Source organism: Neodiprion fabricii, chromosome 6, assembly GCF_021155785.1.
Source record: "Neodiprion fabricii isolate iyNeoFabr1 chromosome 6, iyNeoFabr1.1, whole genome shotgun sequence".
Classification (NCBI taxonomy): Eukaryota; Metazoa; Arthropoda; class Insecta; order Hymenoptera; family Diprionidae; genus Neodiprion; species Neodiprion fabricii.
In genome coordinates, this window is record NC_060244.1 from 29,991,799 (window position 1) to 30,013,165 (window position 21,367).

General features: G+C 41.8%; 1 protein-coding gene and 1 non-coding gene across 3 annotated transcripts in view; one reads left to right on the forward strand and one right to left on the reverse strand.

Moving 5' to 3' along the window:
* The window catches only part of LOC124185356, a 38,463-nt gene that overhangs the window by 13,469 nt on the left and 3,627 nt on the right, over positions 1 to 21,367 (forward strand). For both annotated transcript variants that reach the window (XM_046576036.1, XM_046576038.1), the window contains exons 2-4: positions 15,837 to 16,080; positions 16,324 to 18,361; positions 18,578 to 18,757. In XM_046576036.1, the coding sequence (XP_046431992.1) occupies positions 15,916 to 16,080; positions 16,324 to 18,361; positions 18,578 to 18,757 (2,383 nt within the window). In that variant the 5' untranslated portion in view covers positions 15,837 to 15,915. The remainder of the gene's footprint in view (positions 1 to 15,836; positions 16,081 to 16,323; positions 18,362 to 18,577; positions 18,758 to 21,367) is intronic.
* On the reverse strand, positions 14,707 to 14,777 carry Trnag-gcc. The gene has a single exon. It is a non-coding gene; the product is annotated as a tRNA-Gly (tRNA).

A 21,367-nucleotide genomic window follows, 5' to 3' on the forward strand; every position in this document is an offset into this window, starting at 1 on the left:
GCATCATTGCATTAACGTTGCAAACTTCAGCCTCGTTATTTATACTATAATAAAAAAATAGCAATAAATTTTAGTGAGAAAAAGGCAGTCCTGTACTACCATGTATCGGGATGCAAAATGATACCGATATTTTTACTCTTTGAACAGAAAATAACGTACGGGGGTAAAAGAATGACGTATTTTTGTATTTAAAAGGTTGAATGAAAATAGTTTTCATCGGAATTTTTGTGATATAAAATAACGCATCCGATTTTTCGTGATATTACTTTACTTGTCGCGCATGCTCGACGAAACAGTTTACCGGTAATATGTCCATAAATGTAAAGAGAATAAGTTATATCAATTTTTCGTTTTATGGACGAACACACGACACGCGCCTTGGCAAATTCTTGACGATCCGACACATGTGTATAAAGTTTCATTCCTTCAGCGTTTTCGACGGTTTTGTTTTCTTCCACGGCACCGCGTGTAATCCCTATCTCGCGTTTCAGTCAGCGATTCGTTCATTCATTGATTCAGCACAAAGCCGGCGTTCGTTGTTCCTGTTATCGTCGAGGTGCCTGACTCCGCCACTGAATGCGGCACATCCGTTCGTTCGTTCGTTCGCTCGTTCCCTGGTTTTTTTTTATACAAATTTCATATACCTGCAAAGGTACACGTACATCGCGCACGCGGTGTCAAAGGTGTACCTACGGGTATAACAACGATAATAATAGAGAAACAACGGACCCCTCGTGTGGAAAATGACATCCGATCCTGTACAGACTGCAGTTACCTTTACAAACGCACATAATACGAACCGCGATTCAACAAAGGCGCGTTTCGTTTACTTTTTATCGTTGTATTACACGCTCGCGACAATCGATGGGTTCACTGAACATCGATCAGCTGCGCGTCGTTTCTCACCGCCATTCGATATCTTCCTGTAACAGTAAATGCCGCGGAAAAGTCAGCCTGAAAGTATTTATACCTTACTACGTAAGTATTGGTCGGACTTGAAGGGAAAACTATATATTCGTGTAAAAAAAGGAACGTTTGTGTCTATGTTACAGATTTTCATTGCGGAGTCTAGAAATTGTCCGATTCTGATAGTAAAATTTTCCTTCACGTAACATCTCACTGGAATTACTCGAAAGCCATTCGAATAACACGTTTAATATAAATTTAACGGCGCGTTGAATTTCGTAAACTTGGTACGTGAAACTCGTACTTCTAACTGCCGAGGAACAACTGAAATCGATAGGCGTATGCATGCCACGTATTTGGCGAGAGCTACGTTTCGTACCTGCAAATCGAGCAGGAAGAAAACGGCGGAAAGAACAAACGGGGTGCCGGGGTCTAATTCGTCTGTAATCTACGATCTAAGAAACGAACGATTGTAACGCGTACCGACGACAAAAGATACCCGATGCAGAGGGGACTTTCTACCCGCTGTGCCGCGTCGCGCGATAATTTTGCAACCGTTGAATCGCAGGCTCGAAATCGAGCGACGCGATCATCTGGCGGAAAAAAACAACTTCGGACAAACTCGAAAGAAAATCGAAAAATCAAAAATCAAGCAAAGTATCGGAGAAAGACGGAAACAGGACTTTTGGGTTAGATCGAGATGGTGTCGAACTATCTTCAAAACACGTTCAAACTGATTTGAATTTTTAGTAGCGAGAGTGTGCCGCATCCGCATATATTTCGAAACTTTCGATTCGCTTTACAGCTGTACAATATAGCATTCTTGACTCGATTCGGCTTTCCTATAAATTCATTAACATTCGTTTCTAATCATCGCAGCGTAAAAGTGCTCAAGCTATATATATATATATATATATATATGTATGTATGTATATCTATAAGGTGAGAATCCGGTTGCAATCGGCGTTCGGCTTCTACTTTTTTCACACTCTGCTCCTGCATATCTCATCTCTCATCAGGTTTAGCATGCATATTATTTGATCCTGGATGCTGGCGTGAAAAGCAATTAACGATATCTAAAATAGAATTGTCGTCATCGTTGTTAACCCGGCTATCTGTCGTAGGCGAAATTCTTCACGAAATTCAACAGAGTTTGAGCTTTGTACTAAAATGGCTATGCTGAAGCGAATCGACCAATTACCGCAGATCTCTTCGCGCGTGATTCTACACTCGAATCGCCCACTTATATATTCGTTGTAACAAAAAAGGCAAACCCTCCTCCACTGTCCGTGTGACCTTTTGCAAAACTCATACGTTTTGCAAGCAATTTATAAAGCACAGTGATTCTTGAATACAATTTATATTATTCTTTACTTTTTAATCGCGTCACCTTTTCAACAACCTTGGTAACCAGATATTTAGAATGCTTGTTAGTCCAGTCTTTGGAACATACGAATATATAATAAGTCGAAAGTGGTGAAAATTGATTCGACAAATCGTTTCCAGATTTATTTTATATTACATGTTCTCAAAGTATAAATTATTTAGGAACGATTTTATAAATGTGCGACGTGATTACGAACCGATTGGTGAGATTCACCAAGTTGATAAAAATTGCGCGCCCTTCGTTACGCGTACAATTTACTAATTAAGTGCAACGATAGCGCAACGGCTAAACAATCTACGTTAATTTACGATATCTTGACTCGTGGTACAAGCACATGTGTATATGAATACATACATATGTGCACTCAAAAATTGTACGAATAGGAGAGTGAAATCATCGCGCAGCCCACTTGCCTGATTTTTTGAAAGTGTAGTTAAACACGCTCTCCACGCGAGCATTATATATATACGTGTGTGTGTGTGTACAAGCTACTTGCGGCATGAATGTGTATGCGTCTCTCTCTCTCTCTCTCCGATTGCGCACACCGAATCACAAAAAATAATGGAATTTTGACCTCTCGAGTCTGATTTAACATTATACCTACACTGCACGACGGATTCAAGTAGCTGTCGTACTTGTGGTAACCCAGTTTGTTCACAGACTTGTGATACTCCGTTAGAAGATTAGTATTATTTTATTCATGATTCGTTTTGCGTTCGAAAATTTTCATCTCGACGTTGGCGTATAAAAAGGGCGCAGCAGCTCCATTCTAGACGCAATCTTGAACAAAAACACTCAAACAAATTTTCATTCGACGCAAAAGTAAAGAAACGGCACGAATTCTACGAATTTACTATTGCGATTTCTTACCATCCGTGCGGTTTCTTTATTGCTGCGTGAAATGAAAATTTGTTGCGAGATTTGTGCATAGATATTTGGAGATGATATGTCAACGTCGAAATCGACCAGGGCATCACTTCAACATCAATTACACAGACGTTCTTTTCGATATTCGGAGTATTAAAAAAAACAAATTTTGTCGTCTTTTATGATTATTTGCAACCGCGGTACTTTCCGAAGGGAGAGAATTTCCTGGCCTTTACTTGTTTTACACGTGCTTATAGTTCAAGTGTTATAGTATGCAGACACCGCATATATCGGTGCAGTGTGTAGAGGCACACTTACACGTCCGCTTTCTAAAGAGGCCGATTCGAGACCGAGGTGCGGCGTATTATACACGTGAACGTGTATATGTACATACATGGAAAAGAGACGATGTGCCTTTATACAGTGCGAATACACCTGCAATTACGATTATCATTCCTGGGCATCGTTTATTATAAATGGGTAGTGCGTTGCGTACCATTCACGTCCGAATTATGGGTGGGAAATTATTCGCGGAGTAAACTCGACCGAGACATTGATTGCCGCGTTTGCAAGCTGAAGCGGTGAGAGAATTTCGGATGTTGCCATAATTGATGAAAATTAACACGTTTGGAATGTTACGGTTGCGTTTACGATGCGAGGAAAATATTTCTTTCACGTATACATATTGTTGTACAGAGAAAATAACATAACCTTTGGTTGTTTTCGAAATGCTCGAAATGGGGAATAGACGTCCGAGACTTGAAATTGCTATAATTTCGCGGAGAGAGAGAAAGTGCCACTTGCAACTCGGGGTTCGTTCGAGCTTCGTTAGCTCTCGTTGATTTCGCTTATTTGGCGCAACTGGTGCGTTTATTAAATACGTGTACGTACGTACGCATGTGTGACATACGCGGTATACGTATAGAAAAAATAATAACCTAACCCAACCTAACATACCCTTGATCATAACGGACGTGGATATCGGCCGAGTGTGTAGAAAAACTTGCGTCCTGGTTACGGTTCGAGAATCCTGCTTTGGCAACAAAAGATGAACCTTGGCCGACTCTGTTGCACGACCACCACCAGCGGCAGCAACGGTTTATAATCGACTGTGTAAAATTTCTAACGAAAAATATTTAACCTTCTCTCGCATATATTTCTGCACTACGAAGTTACAAACTTATTAAACACGGTGCGCTTGTGCCTTGTGTCAGATAGGTACGTTAAATCTGTGCATTACCTGCAACATGGCTAATAATCAAACAACGAGTCATTCGTCATTTCCACCACGTCGCTTCCACGATTCTTTATTTTTTTTTTTATTTTCAATACATTGCAACCAGGCGCAGAATATATGTGTCTACTCGCGAAATAGAAAGTTATCGCCAGATAGATAACGGACATATACAGTACAGAATATCGTAACAGCGTGTATGCAACTGATTTGCACTACTTTCCGAGGCTAGTTACCTTTTCTTTTTTTTTTAATATTCTAGTCTTGAGCCTGAATAAATTTTCTCGTCTCTTCCGTCATTTGACGATGCCTCTTTCGTCTGGGTGAAGTAAAATTTAGAAGGTGTAAAAGAGAAAAAAAAAATAAATAAATAAAAAAGAAACGGGTATAAGGGAACTGGAATTATTTCATTCATGACCTAGATTTAGGTTACAACTTATACATATGCCTATACCTATAATCTTAATCAATCGGAGAAAGTTTATATTATACGTTGTTCAAGACCATTGAAGCTAACAACTGTCGTACACACGTACGTAAGTACCCATAGGCTTAATGAGAATTCGCAACATATGTCCGCGATATATAGAGTACGCGTATGGAATGAATTCGTATCAAGACTTATTTATTACGTAACCGATCGATCGGTAAATCTCGAGCGATCGCGGCCGCATGCGGTATACCTTTACGTCTGGGAAATACTGCCGTTGCAATTTCCATCTGTTTCAACAGCGAATGTTTTTTTAAAGCACTTACGATGCCCCTGCATCTATAACGAGGTTCACGCACTGTAAACGATATTTCTGTGCTTCCCCAGACGGGCGCGTATGGACATTTATTCATTTTATTTCTCTTCTTTCTAAACCGGTTTCAGAGACTAGCTGCGTCCGGTTCTCTAGGCATCGACAATTGTCGCGTTACGTAAACGATCGAAACCGTTGCAAAGATTTTTTTTTCTCGATCGGCCAGCGATGGTCAATGACGCGCCTATGATACGTCTTTCTTCACGTGCCGGCCCTTGATAATATATGTTCAGCTCGTTGCGGTTCTGCTTCTGAATATCGTCAAATACACTGCTTTTGGAAAAACTGTCCACTCAGCGAGACCTTGAATACCTTAGACATATAAATAAAATAAAAATTAAAATTTCTAGTTACAAGCAAACATACGGACAGACAGAGAGATTAATAATGTATATTTAGAGAATAGATTCTGATTACGCCTGTATCTCGTTGGAATTACAATTTTTTTTTTTTTACCTGCAGGCATTTATTATCAGAGTTACGGTTACGTTACACCACACTTACCTGCTCGTAAGAATATTTATACACATTATATACGTATACATATATTCGCGTGCCTGTAAAACTTATCCAGTCTATAAATATGCTGTGATTTTTTTTTTCTTTGTGGTTATTAAACGCGCATATGTATACGATTAGCCGGTTAGTTGACCCCGACATAACGTATAAGCTAATAATTGTAATGACTGTTACATCCCGGAATTCCATTTGTTCAAATTATCGTGTGGATAAATATATATATGTAACTGCAGACGTTGAATTTAATGAGGCTGAAGTTAGTAACGTTAACGTAACAATACATCGGGAGAAGAAATTATTATCGGCCAATTCTAGGATGACTTTCGAAGAGTTGGTTTTTTCAGAATTAGTGTATATTTTGTTTACAATGATTTATTGAAATTTCGGAAAGTCGTAAAGATGCGAATCAGCGATTCTTCCTAAACATGCCATCGTTACGGTAACGTCACACTAACTCCATCCATGTCAAATTTAATGTCTGCCATGGACTTTCGACGATAGGCATTTAAAAAAGTCCGCGAGCAACAATTATTCAAATTCTCACTCACTTTTCGTATCATCGTCATTATCACCGTCATTTCTCTTCTTGTTTAACTTTTTTTTATTTTCTTTTTTTTTTACCTGGACTATTTCCTTTTCCTCGCCGCAGGCAACAAATAGGTGCCTCAAATTTCAACCGTTATCGTTAGAAAATACCGCTGCGGTAAAGGTATAATACCTGTAATGATCGTCAACGTTTTTTTCCGACCATTTTACGTAATGTATTATACTGTAGGTATAACCTGGGACTGTGCAACGAAGGAAAGAAATGATTTTCTCGCCAAACTGCTGCTGCACAGAATTATTCAGCTGTGTAACGGCCAATACCCTCCGATTAATTGACCGTTAAATATATAATCGATTGGCGACGATCGGCTCGCATAACTTGAGTAATGTAATACTTGGCTGCTGTTTCCGTCTCTTTAATCCGGTAGAACCGGAGAATTGAGACCCATACTGTAATACATATATGTAATATCAAGGTTCGTTTCACATTAAAAAAAATCGTGGAATAAAAATTTGTTACGTGAGAATTTTTCCACGCTGACGGGCCAATTAATTTTTCTAAGATACTTCATATTCATTTTACGAATGTGGGGAGTAAGAAGACATTTTTTTTTTACCAAGTTATTAGCAAATTGGTGATTTCTATTTCTGAGAATGAGCTACACTACCATGTTTTCTTTTTCCAAAACCCTTCAAACGACGATGAATCATTCATCAAAGGATATGAAGCATCAAAAGCATAAACTGAGATATCGGTATGGAAAAATCCCAAACTACACAAATTGTTATCACAAAAATTTTTACGATTTAAAATGATGTTTGATCCAAATATTGAATCGATTATCGACTAGGTTAAATTTATTTGAAATCAGCTGTCCTTGTCGCCTTAAATCTATGTAGGTATATAGGTGATACTTTATTTTTACTATTTCGCCTTAATGATTTGATACAAATTTCTATAGACAGTTTCTCACACACACGCGCACACACGCACACACACACATATATATATACGTAATTTAATCTCGTCTACTCGTATACGATATGTGCATACATCAAAACTAGATGAGGTCCAATTAACCGTGTATAAAAATTATCAAATTTTTACGAGAGCTGGCGTTAATTACGAATCGTAATCGAGACTAATTAGGCATATATGAACTTGGTGTGTAATGTAAACTTCCCATAGTTTTCATGTTCCATCGTGAAATCAGTGTGACCTTTAGATGCATACACTAGCTGAGATTACGCCAGAGCGATGCGAGAGAGACGGCCAGGAAACAATTTATTTATTCGCCAAAGCAATTGTTGTAACAGTACTGATGTATACTGCTGCAGCTGAGCTCAGGCTAGAAAGTTCGCCTCAACATCTCTCTCTCTCTCTCTGTCTCTTTCTCTTTCTCTTTCTCTTTCTTTCTCCTTTTCTTCCTCTCGCTACCAGTTTTCATCTCGCAATCAGACGCCACACATACATGATACTAAGTACGTGAAACTACGAAAATAGTGTATTTTGTGAAACGAAATGAAGACTGAATTATTTCCATGGTCGAAATAAGAGTGCAAATAAACCGCGAATGAAATTAAAAGAGAGGCCTAAATCAACGTGCGACAGGCTAAAAGTATGTGTTAGGCGTATTCCTGATGGCCGCATGTATGCATATACATCGAATCGAAAAAAGAAAAAAAAAAAAAAAACAAGTCATTATCTATCCGGTTCAGAAAACCGCTCGAGGTTTTAAACTGAGGAGAAGCCGGTCGGCGTTCCTCGCGCGTTGTTCCGACCTCCTTTAGGACCGGTAGAACTTGAAGCGCCGAGGTCCTCTTCCTCCTCCCTCCTCCTGTTCCCCACTTTGACAAAGAAGCACGTTTTCCGGTTTCCTGACTTCGCGAGGCGTCGTATTTCCCTCGCTGTTAGCAGTTCGTTCCGAACTGAAGATCGGAGAACTGAGGGAAAATAAATAACGAGAGAGGAGAGAGGAGGAAGAGAGACGGAACGAACCCAAGAATCTGGCTCTTTGTTAGGAGAGGAATGGCTCCCTGCCCCTTGACGTGCCTCTCGACTCTCTGCACGCACGACGAATTCCGAACGTGTGAGTGTTACAATAATGCAAGCATGCGTGTAAAGGCGCGTGTATTGCAGGGCGTGGTTTCTACATGTGGGTATAGGTGTAATAAGTATACCCGCGTCTTTGTCAATGATCGGAATCGAATGAGCGCGTGGCTCGAAGTTGGGGGTGGGGGTAAAGATATTGAAAGATCAAGAAAATCGGAGGTTTTGCCACAATTAAAACTTGATCTATAGAATTTAAAAATGTTGAGAGCCGTAGTATGGAAAAGTAGACGATTGCAGTGGTCGGAACATGGAATGCCAAACTCTAGAATCGTCGGAATTCTTCTCGATAATGTAGAATCGTATACAGATTTCCGATTTTGCTGTTCCATGTTTTGACCTTTCTATACTTTGTCTTTCCGCATTACTACTTGCTATGTTTTAATTTTTCTGTACTTTAACTTTCCATATTTTGAAATTCTATGAAATTCTTGCTTTTAACCCGTATCCGAAGTTAGGAAATGAAAATTAGTGCTCGATCGGTGAAACGGTACACATTCGGCGAAAGAAAACATCATATTAAGAGTAAATCGGGCGAAGAATCAAACTATCTGTGAATCGTCTTCTTCGGTGACGTCTATCTTACGGTATATCGTATAAATGCGGCTTGCATTCCGATTTTTATCTTTGCGCGGCAGTTATTGGTTAGACGTACAAAGACGAGCGGGTATCGCTCATTCGACGAACACACGTCACGTATAAAGTATTTATAATATGCACAATGCTCGGCATTCAGCATTCATCGTTCATCGGACGAGTACTTCTCTTCTCACCCGCGATATATTGTACAGAGTGTAGCAAGACCGTGCTTGATAAAGTGAAGAAGAAGTAGTTTACATGTACATAAAAAATACAACTATGTACAGGCATATGTGTAACATAATTTTTTACGCGTGGTCAACGCGCCGCCGATGAATCGTGATTCTCGAGTCTCTGATACGTGTCCATGTTACGCATCTAGGCGTGCATGTCCATTTATCGTCCATCCATACGTGCGAGGCATGAATGGGACGCGAAATTTAACAAGTCTTTGTGTTCCCATTTCTTCCAATCTTGTCTCGTCCAACTCCCGAATTGCTTCCAAGTAAATAAATGAAAATCTCCTTAAAAACGAAATGCATATGATTTAAACGGCTACGTTCACAGACCTAGCGCGATGGTTTAGGATTGAGATTTCTATCTATGTATTTATTTGGATTCAATTTGTGGGGGCGTCCCGGTAAAATTTCGGAAAAATCCGCAGCAATGAAGACCACCCTAATGTACAGATTAACTTACGTATGCCGTGAATGTTTTTAACGTTGTATATAACTCGATTAGTCAAGCCGCGCGAATTATCGTACTTATATTATAACAAATATTGCAAAAGTATTTGGGTACGGCCTCATGTTCATTTTACAGTTTCGGCCCCAAGGGTGCTGCAGCGGCGTAGCCGGGCAATTATACCGGCTTCAAGGATTTAGTCTATATTGTCCTCTGCCATGTTGTTACACACCTTTCGTTTGACCTCGAACCGCCGTGATCGGCGCTTGATTTTAACTATACATGTACAGTGTATACAGGCTGTAATATCAATTGAGTCGTATGATCATTGACGTTGAAAATATATGCGAAAATGACGGTATGCGAAAAGAATACGCCTTATACGTACACTAGGGTGTGCCGTAAAATAAAATTTTTTTGTTTTTTTCCAAACCTGCATCGGCATTCCAAATAGAATATCTCACAGCCGAGTATGAGCTCTTAATATTGATTTTTGAAAGTGCTATTTTATTTCTTCCATATTCCATTCAATTATCATATCGAATTTTTTTTCCTCGTAACGAAATTGAGCGGAAACGGAAATTAATGCAGCGTCGAGTCGCCGCAGCTCGGTCACTCTGTGCACGTTAATTGTACAATGCATCGTACATGCGTACGCGAGTCATTCGTCGATAGATCTGTACGTGAAATATACGGTTGAACGTGAATAATCGGGAGGCATTTCCGTTCGGTTCAACGCTGGCGTGCAGCAGCAGACGCATCGCGTTACTTCGCGCTGCCACGTCTCCTGCATTTTGATTATTTATGCAAATATGATATCGTGGGTATACATTACACGTTGTGGCGCGTCGCAGATATGATTATTAGACGGGTTTGAAAAAAGTTCTTATCGCTCGAGATACGGACCGAAACCGTCTTCGATCTCTAGGTATTATTGACAGGCGTGTTTTGCGACCGTTGGTACGAATTAATGTGCCAAATTTGCAACCGTCCTCGCGTCTATGACCGCAGGAATCCTCATCCTGCCCACGAATGCAAAACTCTGGTATTTAACGGTTATCGAATGTGACCGCTTTTTCGCCTTTTCTGTCTTTTTTTCCGTGCAAACGATTCTACGGCGGGATCGACGATCGCTTCTGCAGATTCTAAATTTAAAATTATGCAATTTGGTATCGGTGGTCTCCCCCTGTGCAAAAAACAGCTTGTTATTGTTTCGCAATAAAAAACGGCGCGCGATGCGTTACGTCAGGATCACTCATCGTCGCCTGCGCGCACACTCAAACACAATCATGGGGGTATAAAGGCGGTAAAAAGATGACACAATATCCAAAACGACGAGGGGATTCGAACCGGTGTGTACTCGTTATACCTACGCGATAAGAGTTTATAATAAAAGAGCAATTTCATTCTGGTAATAATCGCTAAACTCGACGTGTCATAATATCCCCGTTGAATCGTTATTATTTATTGTCGTTGTTAATGTTTAAAGTAAATGCTCCGTGCGTTTGCGTCATCCGCGAAGGCTAAATGTCGCATAATCACGTGTATAGGTATTTATATAATAAATATTTTGAAACGTTTAGATATATACGTTTAAGATCCTTGTACAATTTGCAATAATATGCCTGCGTATATAATACAAATCCCCCTGTGTGTGTGTGTTCGTGTTCGTGTACGACGGTACTTACGTACGCTCGTTTTACGCTCCATGAATTTGGGTCAGTAGATTTTAAATCCGAGACGTCCTCTGACATATCTTTGTTCTCTATCATTATTTCTATCGCGAAAGTAGTCGTAGGCATGTATACAATAATCCGAGTCGCAGTCACGCTGCTGCCTGCCCGGGTCAGTAGTAGCTTGACCGAGTGTCAAACTTCGGACGTGTACGATGGAAATAATAATAACAAGAATCGCTGAAAGAAGAAGGAACATTTTTTCTTTATGTCTTTGTAAATTGTGATAATCAATACTTGGAAAATAAATTTGCAAGGCACAAATAATGTAAGTGGATATAATAATGAGAAAATGAAGAAACAAAATTGAATTTTTTCTACTCTTTTCGTCGTATAATCAAGATTTTACAGTCATAAAACGGATATGTGTACCAAGATTCGATTTTTACTTTTATCTTTTAAGATTGAAAGCTCGCGACAAGAATTTGCTACTTGTACGAGCAAACAGTCGAGAAAGAAAAGTAGAATTAGTTAGTTCTCCCGCAAGCCAAATATCTCACGCAAGCCAAACAATTCGTGGCAAGATAATAAGAACAACAACGACGATAATGAACACTCGTACGTATTTGCATGTTCGTTACGGGTGGATGTACGTTGTATTGTATTGTATCTAGAATTATAGTATATACACGTATGCGTATACGTACAGATGCAACTGTGATCTCGACTTTCAACGGTGAAGTTTAAGTTCACACGACATGATTTCAGTTCAAAACGTAGGTATTGAGATCTCCCGCTTCTGTAATGAACCAATTAATCGTGGGCAACCGTGATCACGAGTATATACGATAGGCTAACGATCCCATAATTTGTGTGAACGTTGGATCATCTGCCGGATATAGAGAAGAAGTAATTAGACTCTTTCACATTCAAGTTCGATTAAATTTCTTTTCGAGCCTGCATTCATCGCTTTGTGAAATTTTCAAAGTCGGAACTTCAACTCTGTCCCGTTGATACTAAAATTTTACGTGTTGGTAATATTTTTCGCATTTATTAAAAAAGAAAAATTGAATATGACCGAGAAAAGGTGATTTAGAGCTCATGTCGGTATGCCTGTAATCCGTAAAGTGTCGGGTAATTAACCGTGTACCTCCATGCGGATCGGGCGTCGGGCGAAATTTTTAATCTCCATGGGCTCACATGTGCCTGCATAACGCTTTACTACGTATGTACAGTCATAATGGTTCGCGCGTCACGTCGGTATAGGTGTAATAAAAAAATATTGTTTGTTCACCTCGCACACCCCACCACCACGGCGACAATGTCGATATACGAACGAGAGAGATAAACGTGTGTCCGCATCGGGCGGTACTGATCGTGCTGATAGCCGTATCTGTAAAGAATGAAAATTTGTTTAATTAATGGTATGTCGAGTACCGATTGAATAACAAGTTATAATTTCGAAGAAGTTGATGAATGATATTTAACGAATCGCTATCGTCGAGCAACGAGTGCACAGATGAATATTGTACAGTTAGTATGTATGTGTCGAGTGAAACGACAAGAATTAGGCATCGTTCTTTATTCACCTACGTTGGTATAATGGATGCATTTTTTTTTGTACACGGGATTCCAACCCTGAGGAACTCAAATCCGAAGTCATTTTTGAGCTGAATAGCCGGTGCTTCGAGAAAGCAGCGAAATTTGACGTCCTTTGCATTTTCCTCAGAACCTGCTATCGATAGATGAAAATTGGCTCGACGATCGGGTGGAGCGGAAAATTCTAGATCGAATTATGTGGTCACATGTCGGAAACGAAGTCGGATAAACAAATTAAGAAAAAAGAAATTATTTCACCTAAATTCCCCAGATACCATCGATGAGTAGAATTTATTGTTTTTTAATTTGTCGATCCGACTCCGTTTCCGACATACGAGGACGTAATTCGATGTAGAATTTACCCGTCTACACGATGGTCAAGTCATATTTCATCCATCGGCGGCAGTTTTCGATGAAAACGCAAAAAACGTCGAAATTTTGCTGTTTTCTCGATACACGCCGGCTATGCAGGTCAAAAATGACTTTAGATTCGAGTTCCATAGGGTGGAAAATCCCTGTAAACAAAAATGCAGCCATATCCCGAATATTTTTGATCGATCGTCGGACCCACTTTGGCTGGACCAAACGTGGTTATCTAGCTCGATGACGGAACTTGCACGCCTCACAGAGAGCGGGAGAGAGTTTTCTAAGTCTACGGTCATGGCGTTGCGAGGTCTTTGCGACGCGGGTTATTTAGTCGACCGGGACCGTGGCCTTGAAACGACTGTACAGGTCCAAGTGCCATGTATAATGGTACCTCGGATTAAGGAAGAAAAAAGACCAAGAATCTCTGCAACAGCAGTGGCAAGAAACTCGGTGTGTGGCTAATTGTTTGGACGTGACGGCGAATGGGATTTTCTATTCAGCCACACTTTTATTCCCTATACACCTAGACGATTATGCATATACGTACCTAGGTGCGCAGGCATACGGGGACTTGGTACACGATATTACAGCCTTACACCTGCGAGATCGAAGGACGCGCAGATTCGAGCGCCTCTTTGTCTCACTCCTACGGCAGCCGGATGTTGCATTATGCCGTATAATACTCGTGCATGCAAATCTGCAATGCGCGTGGATATATTGTTGGACGTGGTGGGTATGTGCTCGAAGGTATTCACATACGGACTCGCATACTCTGGAACACGTTCAAGCGTCTACGACGAGCATTCCTCCGCGTTCACGTTCTCGGTCAACTCGTGCGTATATACGTAAATATAGGTATGCATATGGACGGATTAAACATTCCTTACGTGCGGAGGTTTATTCGCATCGTGGTGCTGTTCATATGTGTAATTTGTTTGCTCGCGGTTTTACTTTTACATACTTGTATTTTATCATTTTTTATTGTTTCGGGTGAGAGGTGAGCAACGAGTTCGCGGAATTTTCATCCTTTGTGTTAGAAACCTGTACAGAAAGAATTCTTGCCCGCCTAATGTGATGTGGGTAACACACGTGTGTGTGTGCGTATTAGGCACATGGCAAGGATCGTTTCGCAGTCAGTAAAAGGCTGAGGACGATGCGGGAATTAATTTTTATCGGTTGGTCACAACTTCGTTCTCGGAGAGGTTGATAACCCGGTAACAAAAAAAATCGGAGACATCCCACTCGACGGTTTACGGAGTCCCGAGGCTGACAACATACAAGAAAAAAACAAGTCATTCGTATCGAAATAATTTCATTGTAATTGTTTATCTGTTCCAAATAAATAATATCGATGATAAAATTTCCTCGAAGAGAGGTGAAAAAGATCGTATGAACGATTAATCGGATGTGAAGACAAAGAAAAAAAAAACAATTGCATCGGCCGGGAATCGAACCCGGGCCGCCCGCGTGGCAGGCGAGCATTCTACCACTGAACCACCGATGCAGTTAGACTCTGGATGGAAAAGATTTTTGATCAGGGTTCATCCGAATGTCTTAAAATATATACAGCTGCTGTTTTAACTTGATTTTATTTTTTTTATAAGTTTTTTTCATCTGCAAAATTACGTTTATCTGGTACTGGTCACGACTATCGAAATAATTGATTAGAGAAAAAAAAACCCCCATTTCTTCACGGAGGTTTTAAATCTCAAAAGTTGCAGTCTTTCGTATCAATAAAAACGGGAATCAATTTTACAACGTGTTATACGTATACCATTTTTTAAGAGTGATACCTACTCTTTTATCGAATATTTCTACCACCATGGATGACTACGAAACGGAAAAGGCTTCGTAACCCCGTACAGGTGTAATTTTATTTATTTATTCACACACAGCTATGAATGCCGTTTAACAACAAGGGTATATTTTATGTACGATTGGGTACGTAGGTGTCATGTTTACTCAAGTTTTCATTGGAAAGCCTGGCATAATAAACTGCAGCTGCGGTACAGCAGAGAGCTGAAAAGAGAGGAACACGTATAATGTTGTTGTGGCAACTGCATGATTGTTAGTATTACACCGGATGAGCAGTAATTTAACATTGTTAAGTTTTACACTTGGTCGTTAATTAATTTTATTGATGAAACGGCAGCGCGCTAACGCGAATGTAACAATGTCCGTAAAACAATGCGTATAATACATTGTAGTACCTATACAAATTATGCCCACTCTCGTTTTTACCCTTTTAATATACAGTATCAGTCAACTTTCTCTATACCTACATGCGTACTGATTTGTATGTAACGATACGGGGAATGAATTTGGACCGCAGAGAAATGTCCGCAGGGAACGATTTTCGTTCATTAATCACGGTGATCGAAGTTATTCAGAGAAAACTGTCGTCAGTCCCACTTGTCATCCTCGTCATCGTGTAATTATCGACCCAACGTATAAGAGTGGTGGTGACACACCGTCGCGGCATTGGTCCGACGACGTCACCCGGCTGTTAAGAGACCAACCTGTACACCGTCTACATAAACCTTCTCTACGTACGCTGTTTCAGATCATTGATACGACGATGGATACGTAAACTGGGCTGCAAATGCCGTTTAAAGAATCGCACTGGATGCGGTAGAGCTAGGATGTCGTCGCAGTGTAACCACTTCGTGCAGAATGCCTGGAAGAAGGAGCTCTGCTCGAATTGCTTCAAACCCCGTGAGGAGCATTCAGAAACCGTCGAGAACAACGCCAGGTTCAAAGGAATAACGGTGACGACGAAGACGATGAACGTCGAGGCGATGCCGCAGGTAAGAAGAGGTTTAAAGAAAGGGGGGTTCGGCTTGGATGATCTAAAATCAAATCTATTTTTAAGAGTAGTTTCCTTTTTTAAAGAAAATGGAAACACTTGGAGCAACTTGAGTTTGAAAGCTTTATCGTTTTATAGTTTCAAAAACATTTTAGAATTTCTTCCCCGTTACCCGTTACACCCACTCACTCTCACTCATCCCAATAACTAATCGAAGTTCTTAACCCCGCCGACGCTGCTTCAGGGGATCCTCAAGGGAAAGACTTCTTCCAGGGGGAAGAAGCAAGTCGCGTTTCCCGATTCGTTTACGGAGGTGATCGGGTACGGCGGTGACGATTTCTCGGACTCGGAGGAGTTCGAGATGAGCGAGTCTTCGCTGGGCTTGGAAGACGACCTTCCCGACGGCGAGGAGGAGCGAGCACTCTGCAACCTGACAAGGGCCAACACGAGCTTCAACACGGTCACCGCGAATCTATCCTCGAGCGGTACTCCAGACGCCAAGAAGTCTTTCGCCTCGTTGATGCTGGGCAAACCGCGTAAGGACTCGGACGGCAAAAAGAAGACCCTGCTCGTCTCGGTGACGCCCTTTGGCGCCGGGGACGCGATTGTACCGACGGCGAAACGGCCCGCCGAACGTAAAGCTGCCAACTTCTCGACGAGCAGACATATCGGCGAGATCGCCGATGCCAAGTCGGAGGTCACCCTGAAGTCGGTGAACAGCATAGCCGAGGACAAGATCGTCCGGGATAGAAACGAGAAGGAGGCGACGACCGTTCAGCTCGAGAAGAACGGCTCCGCCCTCGAGAAGATCGTCGACATGCCTCTGATCACGTCGAGCAATCTTATTTCCGTTATACAGAAGAGTGACTCGCTCCAGACCGTCGAGGGCTCGACGATTGCCGGGAGAACGGTGAGCAGCGATCAGGCCTTCCAGAAGTCGGGCTTCGTCGCCAAGCCAAGCGCCGATCGGAAGACCGGCATCACGAGGACCCCCGCTATAAAGAAGCAGAAGGACGCCGACAAGCCGGTCAAGCTCGCGACCCAGGGTAGCTACAAGCAGACCCTGAACTCGAAGAACGAGTACATCGCGAGGACGAGTGCGGCGAGGGAGAACGAGAGCCACGCGAGGATCGAGGATCGGGATGGTGAACCGGAGCCGAAGAAGACCTGGGGGAAGGACGTGAACACGATGGAGGTACAGGCCGCGGATGAGGAGGCTGGTGAGAACAAACCGGACGAAGCCGAGGCCCAGGGATCCTTCGGGCCGAAGGTCAGCAGGGAGCTGGCCGGAGAACCGGACGGCAGAGCCGACGAGGAAGTCGTCGAACCACCAGCCTTGCCGCGGAGCCCGCCGCCGATCGAGCCGCGGAATTCGTCGTTCCTCCACAGCGTCGACGTGAATAAGAAGTCGAAGCCCACGGTTCCCCAGAAGCCGTCTTTTCTGCCGCCGAAGGCACCGTCCGCGTTCAGGAACAGTTCTTGCGAAGCTTCGCGACCGGGGGCCAGAAGTTTTACCCTCAGGGGAACGCAGGATCAGCAAAGTGTAGGCGAAGAGGAAGAGCCGACGGCGTTGATCCCGGGAAGGGGGGAGGACACCGAGGATGAAACGGGCCGCCCGACGCTCGCCGACGTTGACGGTGATGCCGTAAGGTCGTCGAACAAACGACGGATGGCCCCGAAACCACCGCCGCCGACTTACGCACCGACGTTCGACGAAGCCGGAAGTTCGCTTTTCGCGCGTAATCCAGGCGCGGCTAATCTAAAGTCCGACTCGCCGGTCGTCAGGGAAAAGGAGAAGCGGGAGAGGGCCTCTTCGTGCAGTCCGAAATTCCGCAAGGACGCCACCGAGGAAGTCGCGGACACGCAGCCGAGCGAACAGTCGGGCTCGTCGGTCATTGACGCGGACGCTCGCAGGATGATATCCTTGTCTCAGGACAGCTTAGCCAATAACGCCGATAAAATCGAGGAGAAGAAGAAGGCTCGGTCACGGTTCTCTCTCAAGAAGTTTCTCAGGATGGGCTCGAAGAAGGACCAGGTCGACGGAACCCCCGGCTTCCCGCCGAGACTCGACGATCCCCCAACTTCGCCTCAGCCAACGGCCAAACCTCGACTCGAAATCATACATCCTCTGGAGCTCGACGGCGCCGCCGTTGAGGTTGTCAGTAGGGAACGCCTTCCCAGGATCAGCAAGGACCAGAGAACCGACGAATCCGGCGGCGAGACCGACCAGACCCAGCACCTCTCGTCGCTCTCTACCAGCCCCACTCATCATCATCCCTTTGGTGAGTCGTCGTTAACGTGTACTGCCTTTGCTTATTTCCTTCTTTGTCCTGGTTTCGCGTGATTCGCGGCTGACAACAACATCGACATTTGTCGATGATCCATAAAGTTGACCAATATGGGTATAACCTTCATCCGAAAAGAAGGGTTCGTAGAGGTATTTGCCTTCTGAGAGGTTAAAATTAAATTTCCATTTTCCACCATCGGTGTCCATACAGCGAGACCCGGGAAGCCGCCGCCACCTCCCAGGAATCAGTCCCTCGACGATTGGGCCCGATTGGACCCGGCGAACAAGCCGGCACGGCCGCCACCACCGCGAACCGAGATCAAATCACCGAGTAAATCGTGGCACCCACCGAATCCTACGACGAGCCCCGACTCGATCTACGCGAATCTGGGTAAGTTCAGGCCTATACAGTGTAACTAATACGATTGAAAATGAGGCGGGTAATATTATTAATATTATTAATGATAACGAACACGAGTGACGACGATAATAATAATAACAATAATATTAATAATAATAATAATAATAATGATGATAATGATGATAATGATAATAATGACAATAACGATGTAATAGCCATACTCACACGTGGATGCCTGCACGCTTTTTGACATAACAGGCTTGCAAGGATCGTAAACTATTATACCTAGGTACTTGAATAGACATTTTTATCGTGATACAGAGGAGATGAGATGATTGCTGTGATCTAATAGACGTCTCGGTTGTTAGTTTTTGAACCTATCATGATAAGAGAAAATTTTACTCGCGATTTTTATTTGTTTTATATTAAATACTTATAAGCTGCGTCTTTCGTTCATCTTCAATAAACTTGATCTATCACATAGTTATAATTACATATTCATTATGCATGACACTCATCCATACCCATACATTTATGCATCTCACGACTCGCGGTCTTATACTGTAATAGATAATTATGTAAGATGTAATTTTAAGTAAATGGAATCTTGTCTCATGACTCACGATCATCCTGCCGTTTGTTATTCATGATACGGTTCAACTCGTGCATACTTGACTATTTGTTATACCTGTACAGTGTAACGGATACGAACGACGGTTAGAAGTTTGTATATTCGCGCTCATTCTCATCCGATGATTACAGTTCGAACAAGTGTTCAATAACGATATCACCGGATTGGAATTAAAAACGGTAAATTCGTGACAATCTGGGCGGCGAGACGTTGTTCGGTTTTGCATCAAACTAGTTCGACATTACGTCCATTATTAGATATAATGCGAAATAGTACTGATTTGAAAATTAGCTTAGGTATTAGGAGACGCGATGCCATGATCGATGATACGCAAAATATCGATTCACTCGCATTTATTAAAAATACAATCGTAATATAGAAATTTTATTTTCTTGGATGCGCATAGTGAATATACATTTCATTGTTTATTATTCAATTTCGCAGCATTTCAATTTTACTTTTTTTTCCATTTAATTTGTGCGTTCATTCGTTTACTTATTCTCTCCAATTTCCTGGGACGAGAGCGGTATTCTGGATACACGAAAAGTGTATAATCGAAAATTGAACTATAGTTGATATTTTTACCGAGAGTATTAAATATATAAATATAGGAATATACGAGAAGGGTTAGTCATGTTTGAGAATGGCTGTATAATGAAACGTGTATAAGTATAAAAGGTTTTTTCTTTTTTCGTTTTCTCTTCACTTTTAAATGGTTATGCAATTTTATATACTTATATAGATACATACATATAACTCATTAGCGTAAATAAAATAATACCTTTACCTGTAATCACATACATACATATATCCAAATATATATATATATACATAATATAAAATTACAAGAATTTCCAAATGTTTTGAAATAAATGATTTTGCTTGAACAGAGAATCTCTTGTTTTCTATTAGTGCATCATCTCTTACTGTGTCTTGTCTTACATTTTGTCTCTATCGTTGCATTGTGCTGTACCTGTAATAATACGTGTTGTCGGATCACTGTTCGTCGTACCTTTACATCCAAATTTGCCGGTTCCTCGGTCTGTTTATTTTATTGTTTGTTTCATTTTACTCTCAACCTGTGTGCCTTTTTCGAATGTTTGCCAAATAAAAAACTCAGATAAGAAATAACGAGTGTATACGTAACAGAAATCGCTTACGTGTAATGTTAATATTTATAATCACACCTCAACCGTAACACCGAACGAATCTTTTCATTGCAGTACATGTATGAATTCGGACTATTGCAATCGGTTATTGGTCAATCTTTTCCGACTGAAATGAAAGTAGAGACAAAATGTAAAGGCTTTGTCTGGTGTCACGGTTGGCGGAAAGCTGTCCTCGTCAGTTTTTCACCTAACATATCGTATTGGTAATGCTGGGTGCAACTAACGCCGCATGCGAAAATGAGAAAGGAGCCTTTTTCAGCGATCCAATAAAATCTTTCGAATGTTATTTGTCTTTCGTAAAAACGACCGAGCGATTGATCTCTTTATTGTCATGTTTTCTTGCCACTCTATACGGCAGTATTTGCACGACCTCGCTAATTTAGACGAAATTCACGTACAACTCACGTATCCACAGAGTGTATACACCTACCTACGTCAATCACCGCGCGTATAAACTTATTTGTGCAGTAGCGTACCTACCTGCATACAATATGTATGTGGCATGTATTCTCAAGCTGGAACTATTTACGCCGTTCCACGGAAGAGAAATCGACCCCGTTTGCAGTCGCGCGGATGCGACATTACGGTTTTTTTTTGCTTTTCTTTTCTTTTCTTTTCTTCCATTTTATCACACGACGATTCATAGATACTTGCACGCGTAAGACTGCATTTTTATGACGGTTTTAAAAAGCGATGACGACGCTTTCAAAATTAATCCCCCCCCCCCCCATCATACCCGATCGAATAACAAGTTCTCGTTGCACAAAATATACGCAAGATAATAATACGACTGAAATAATCGAATTGTGAGAAAAATACCCAACACGATTGCATTTGTCG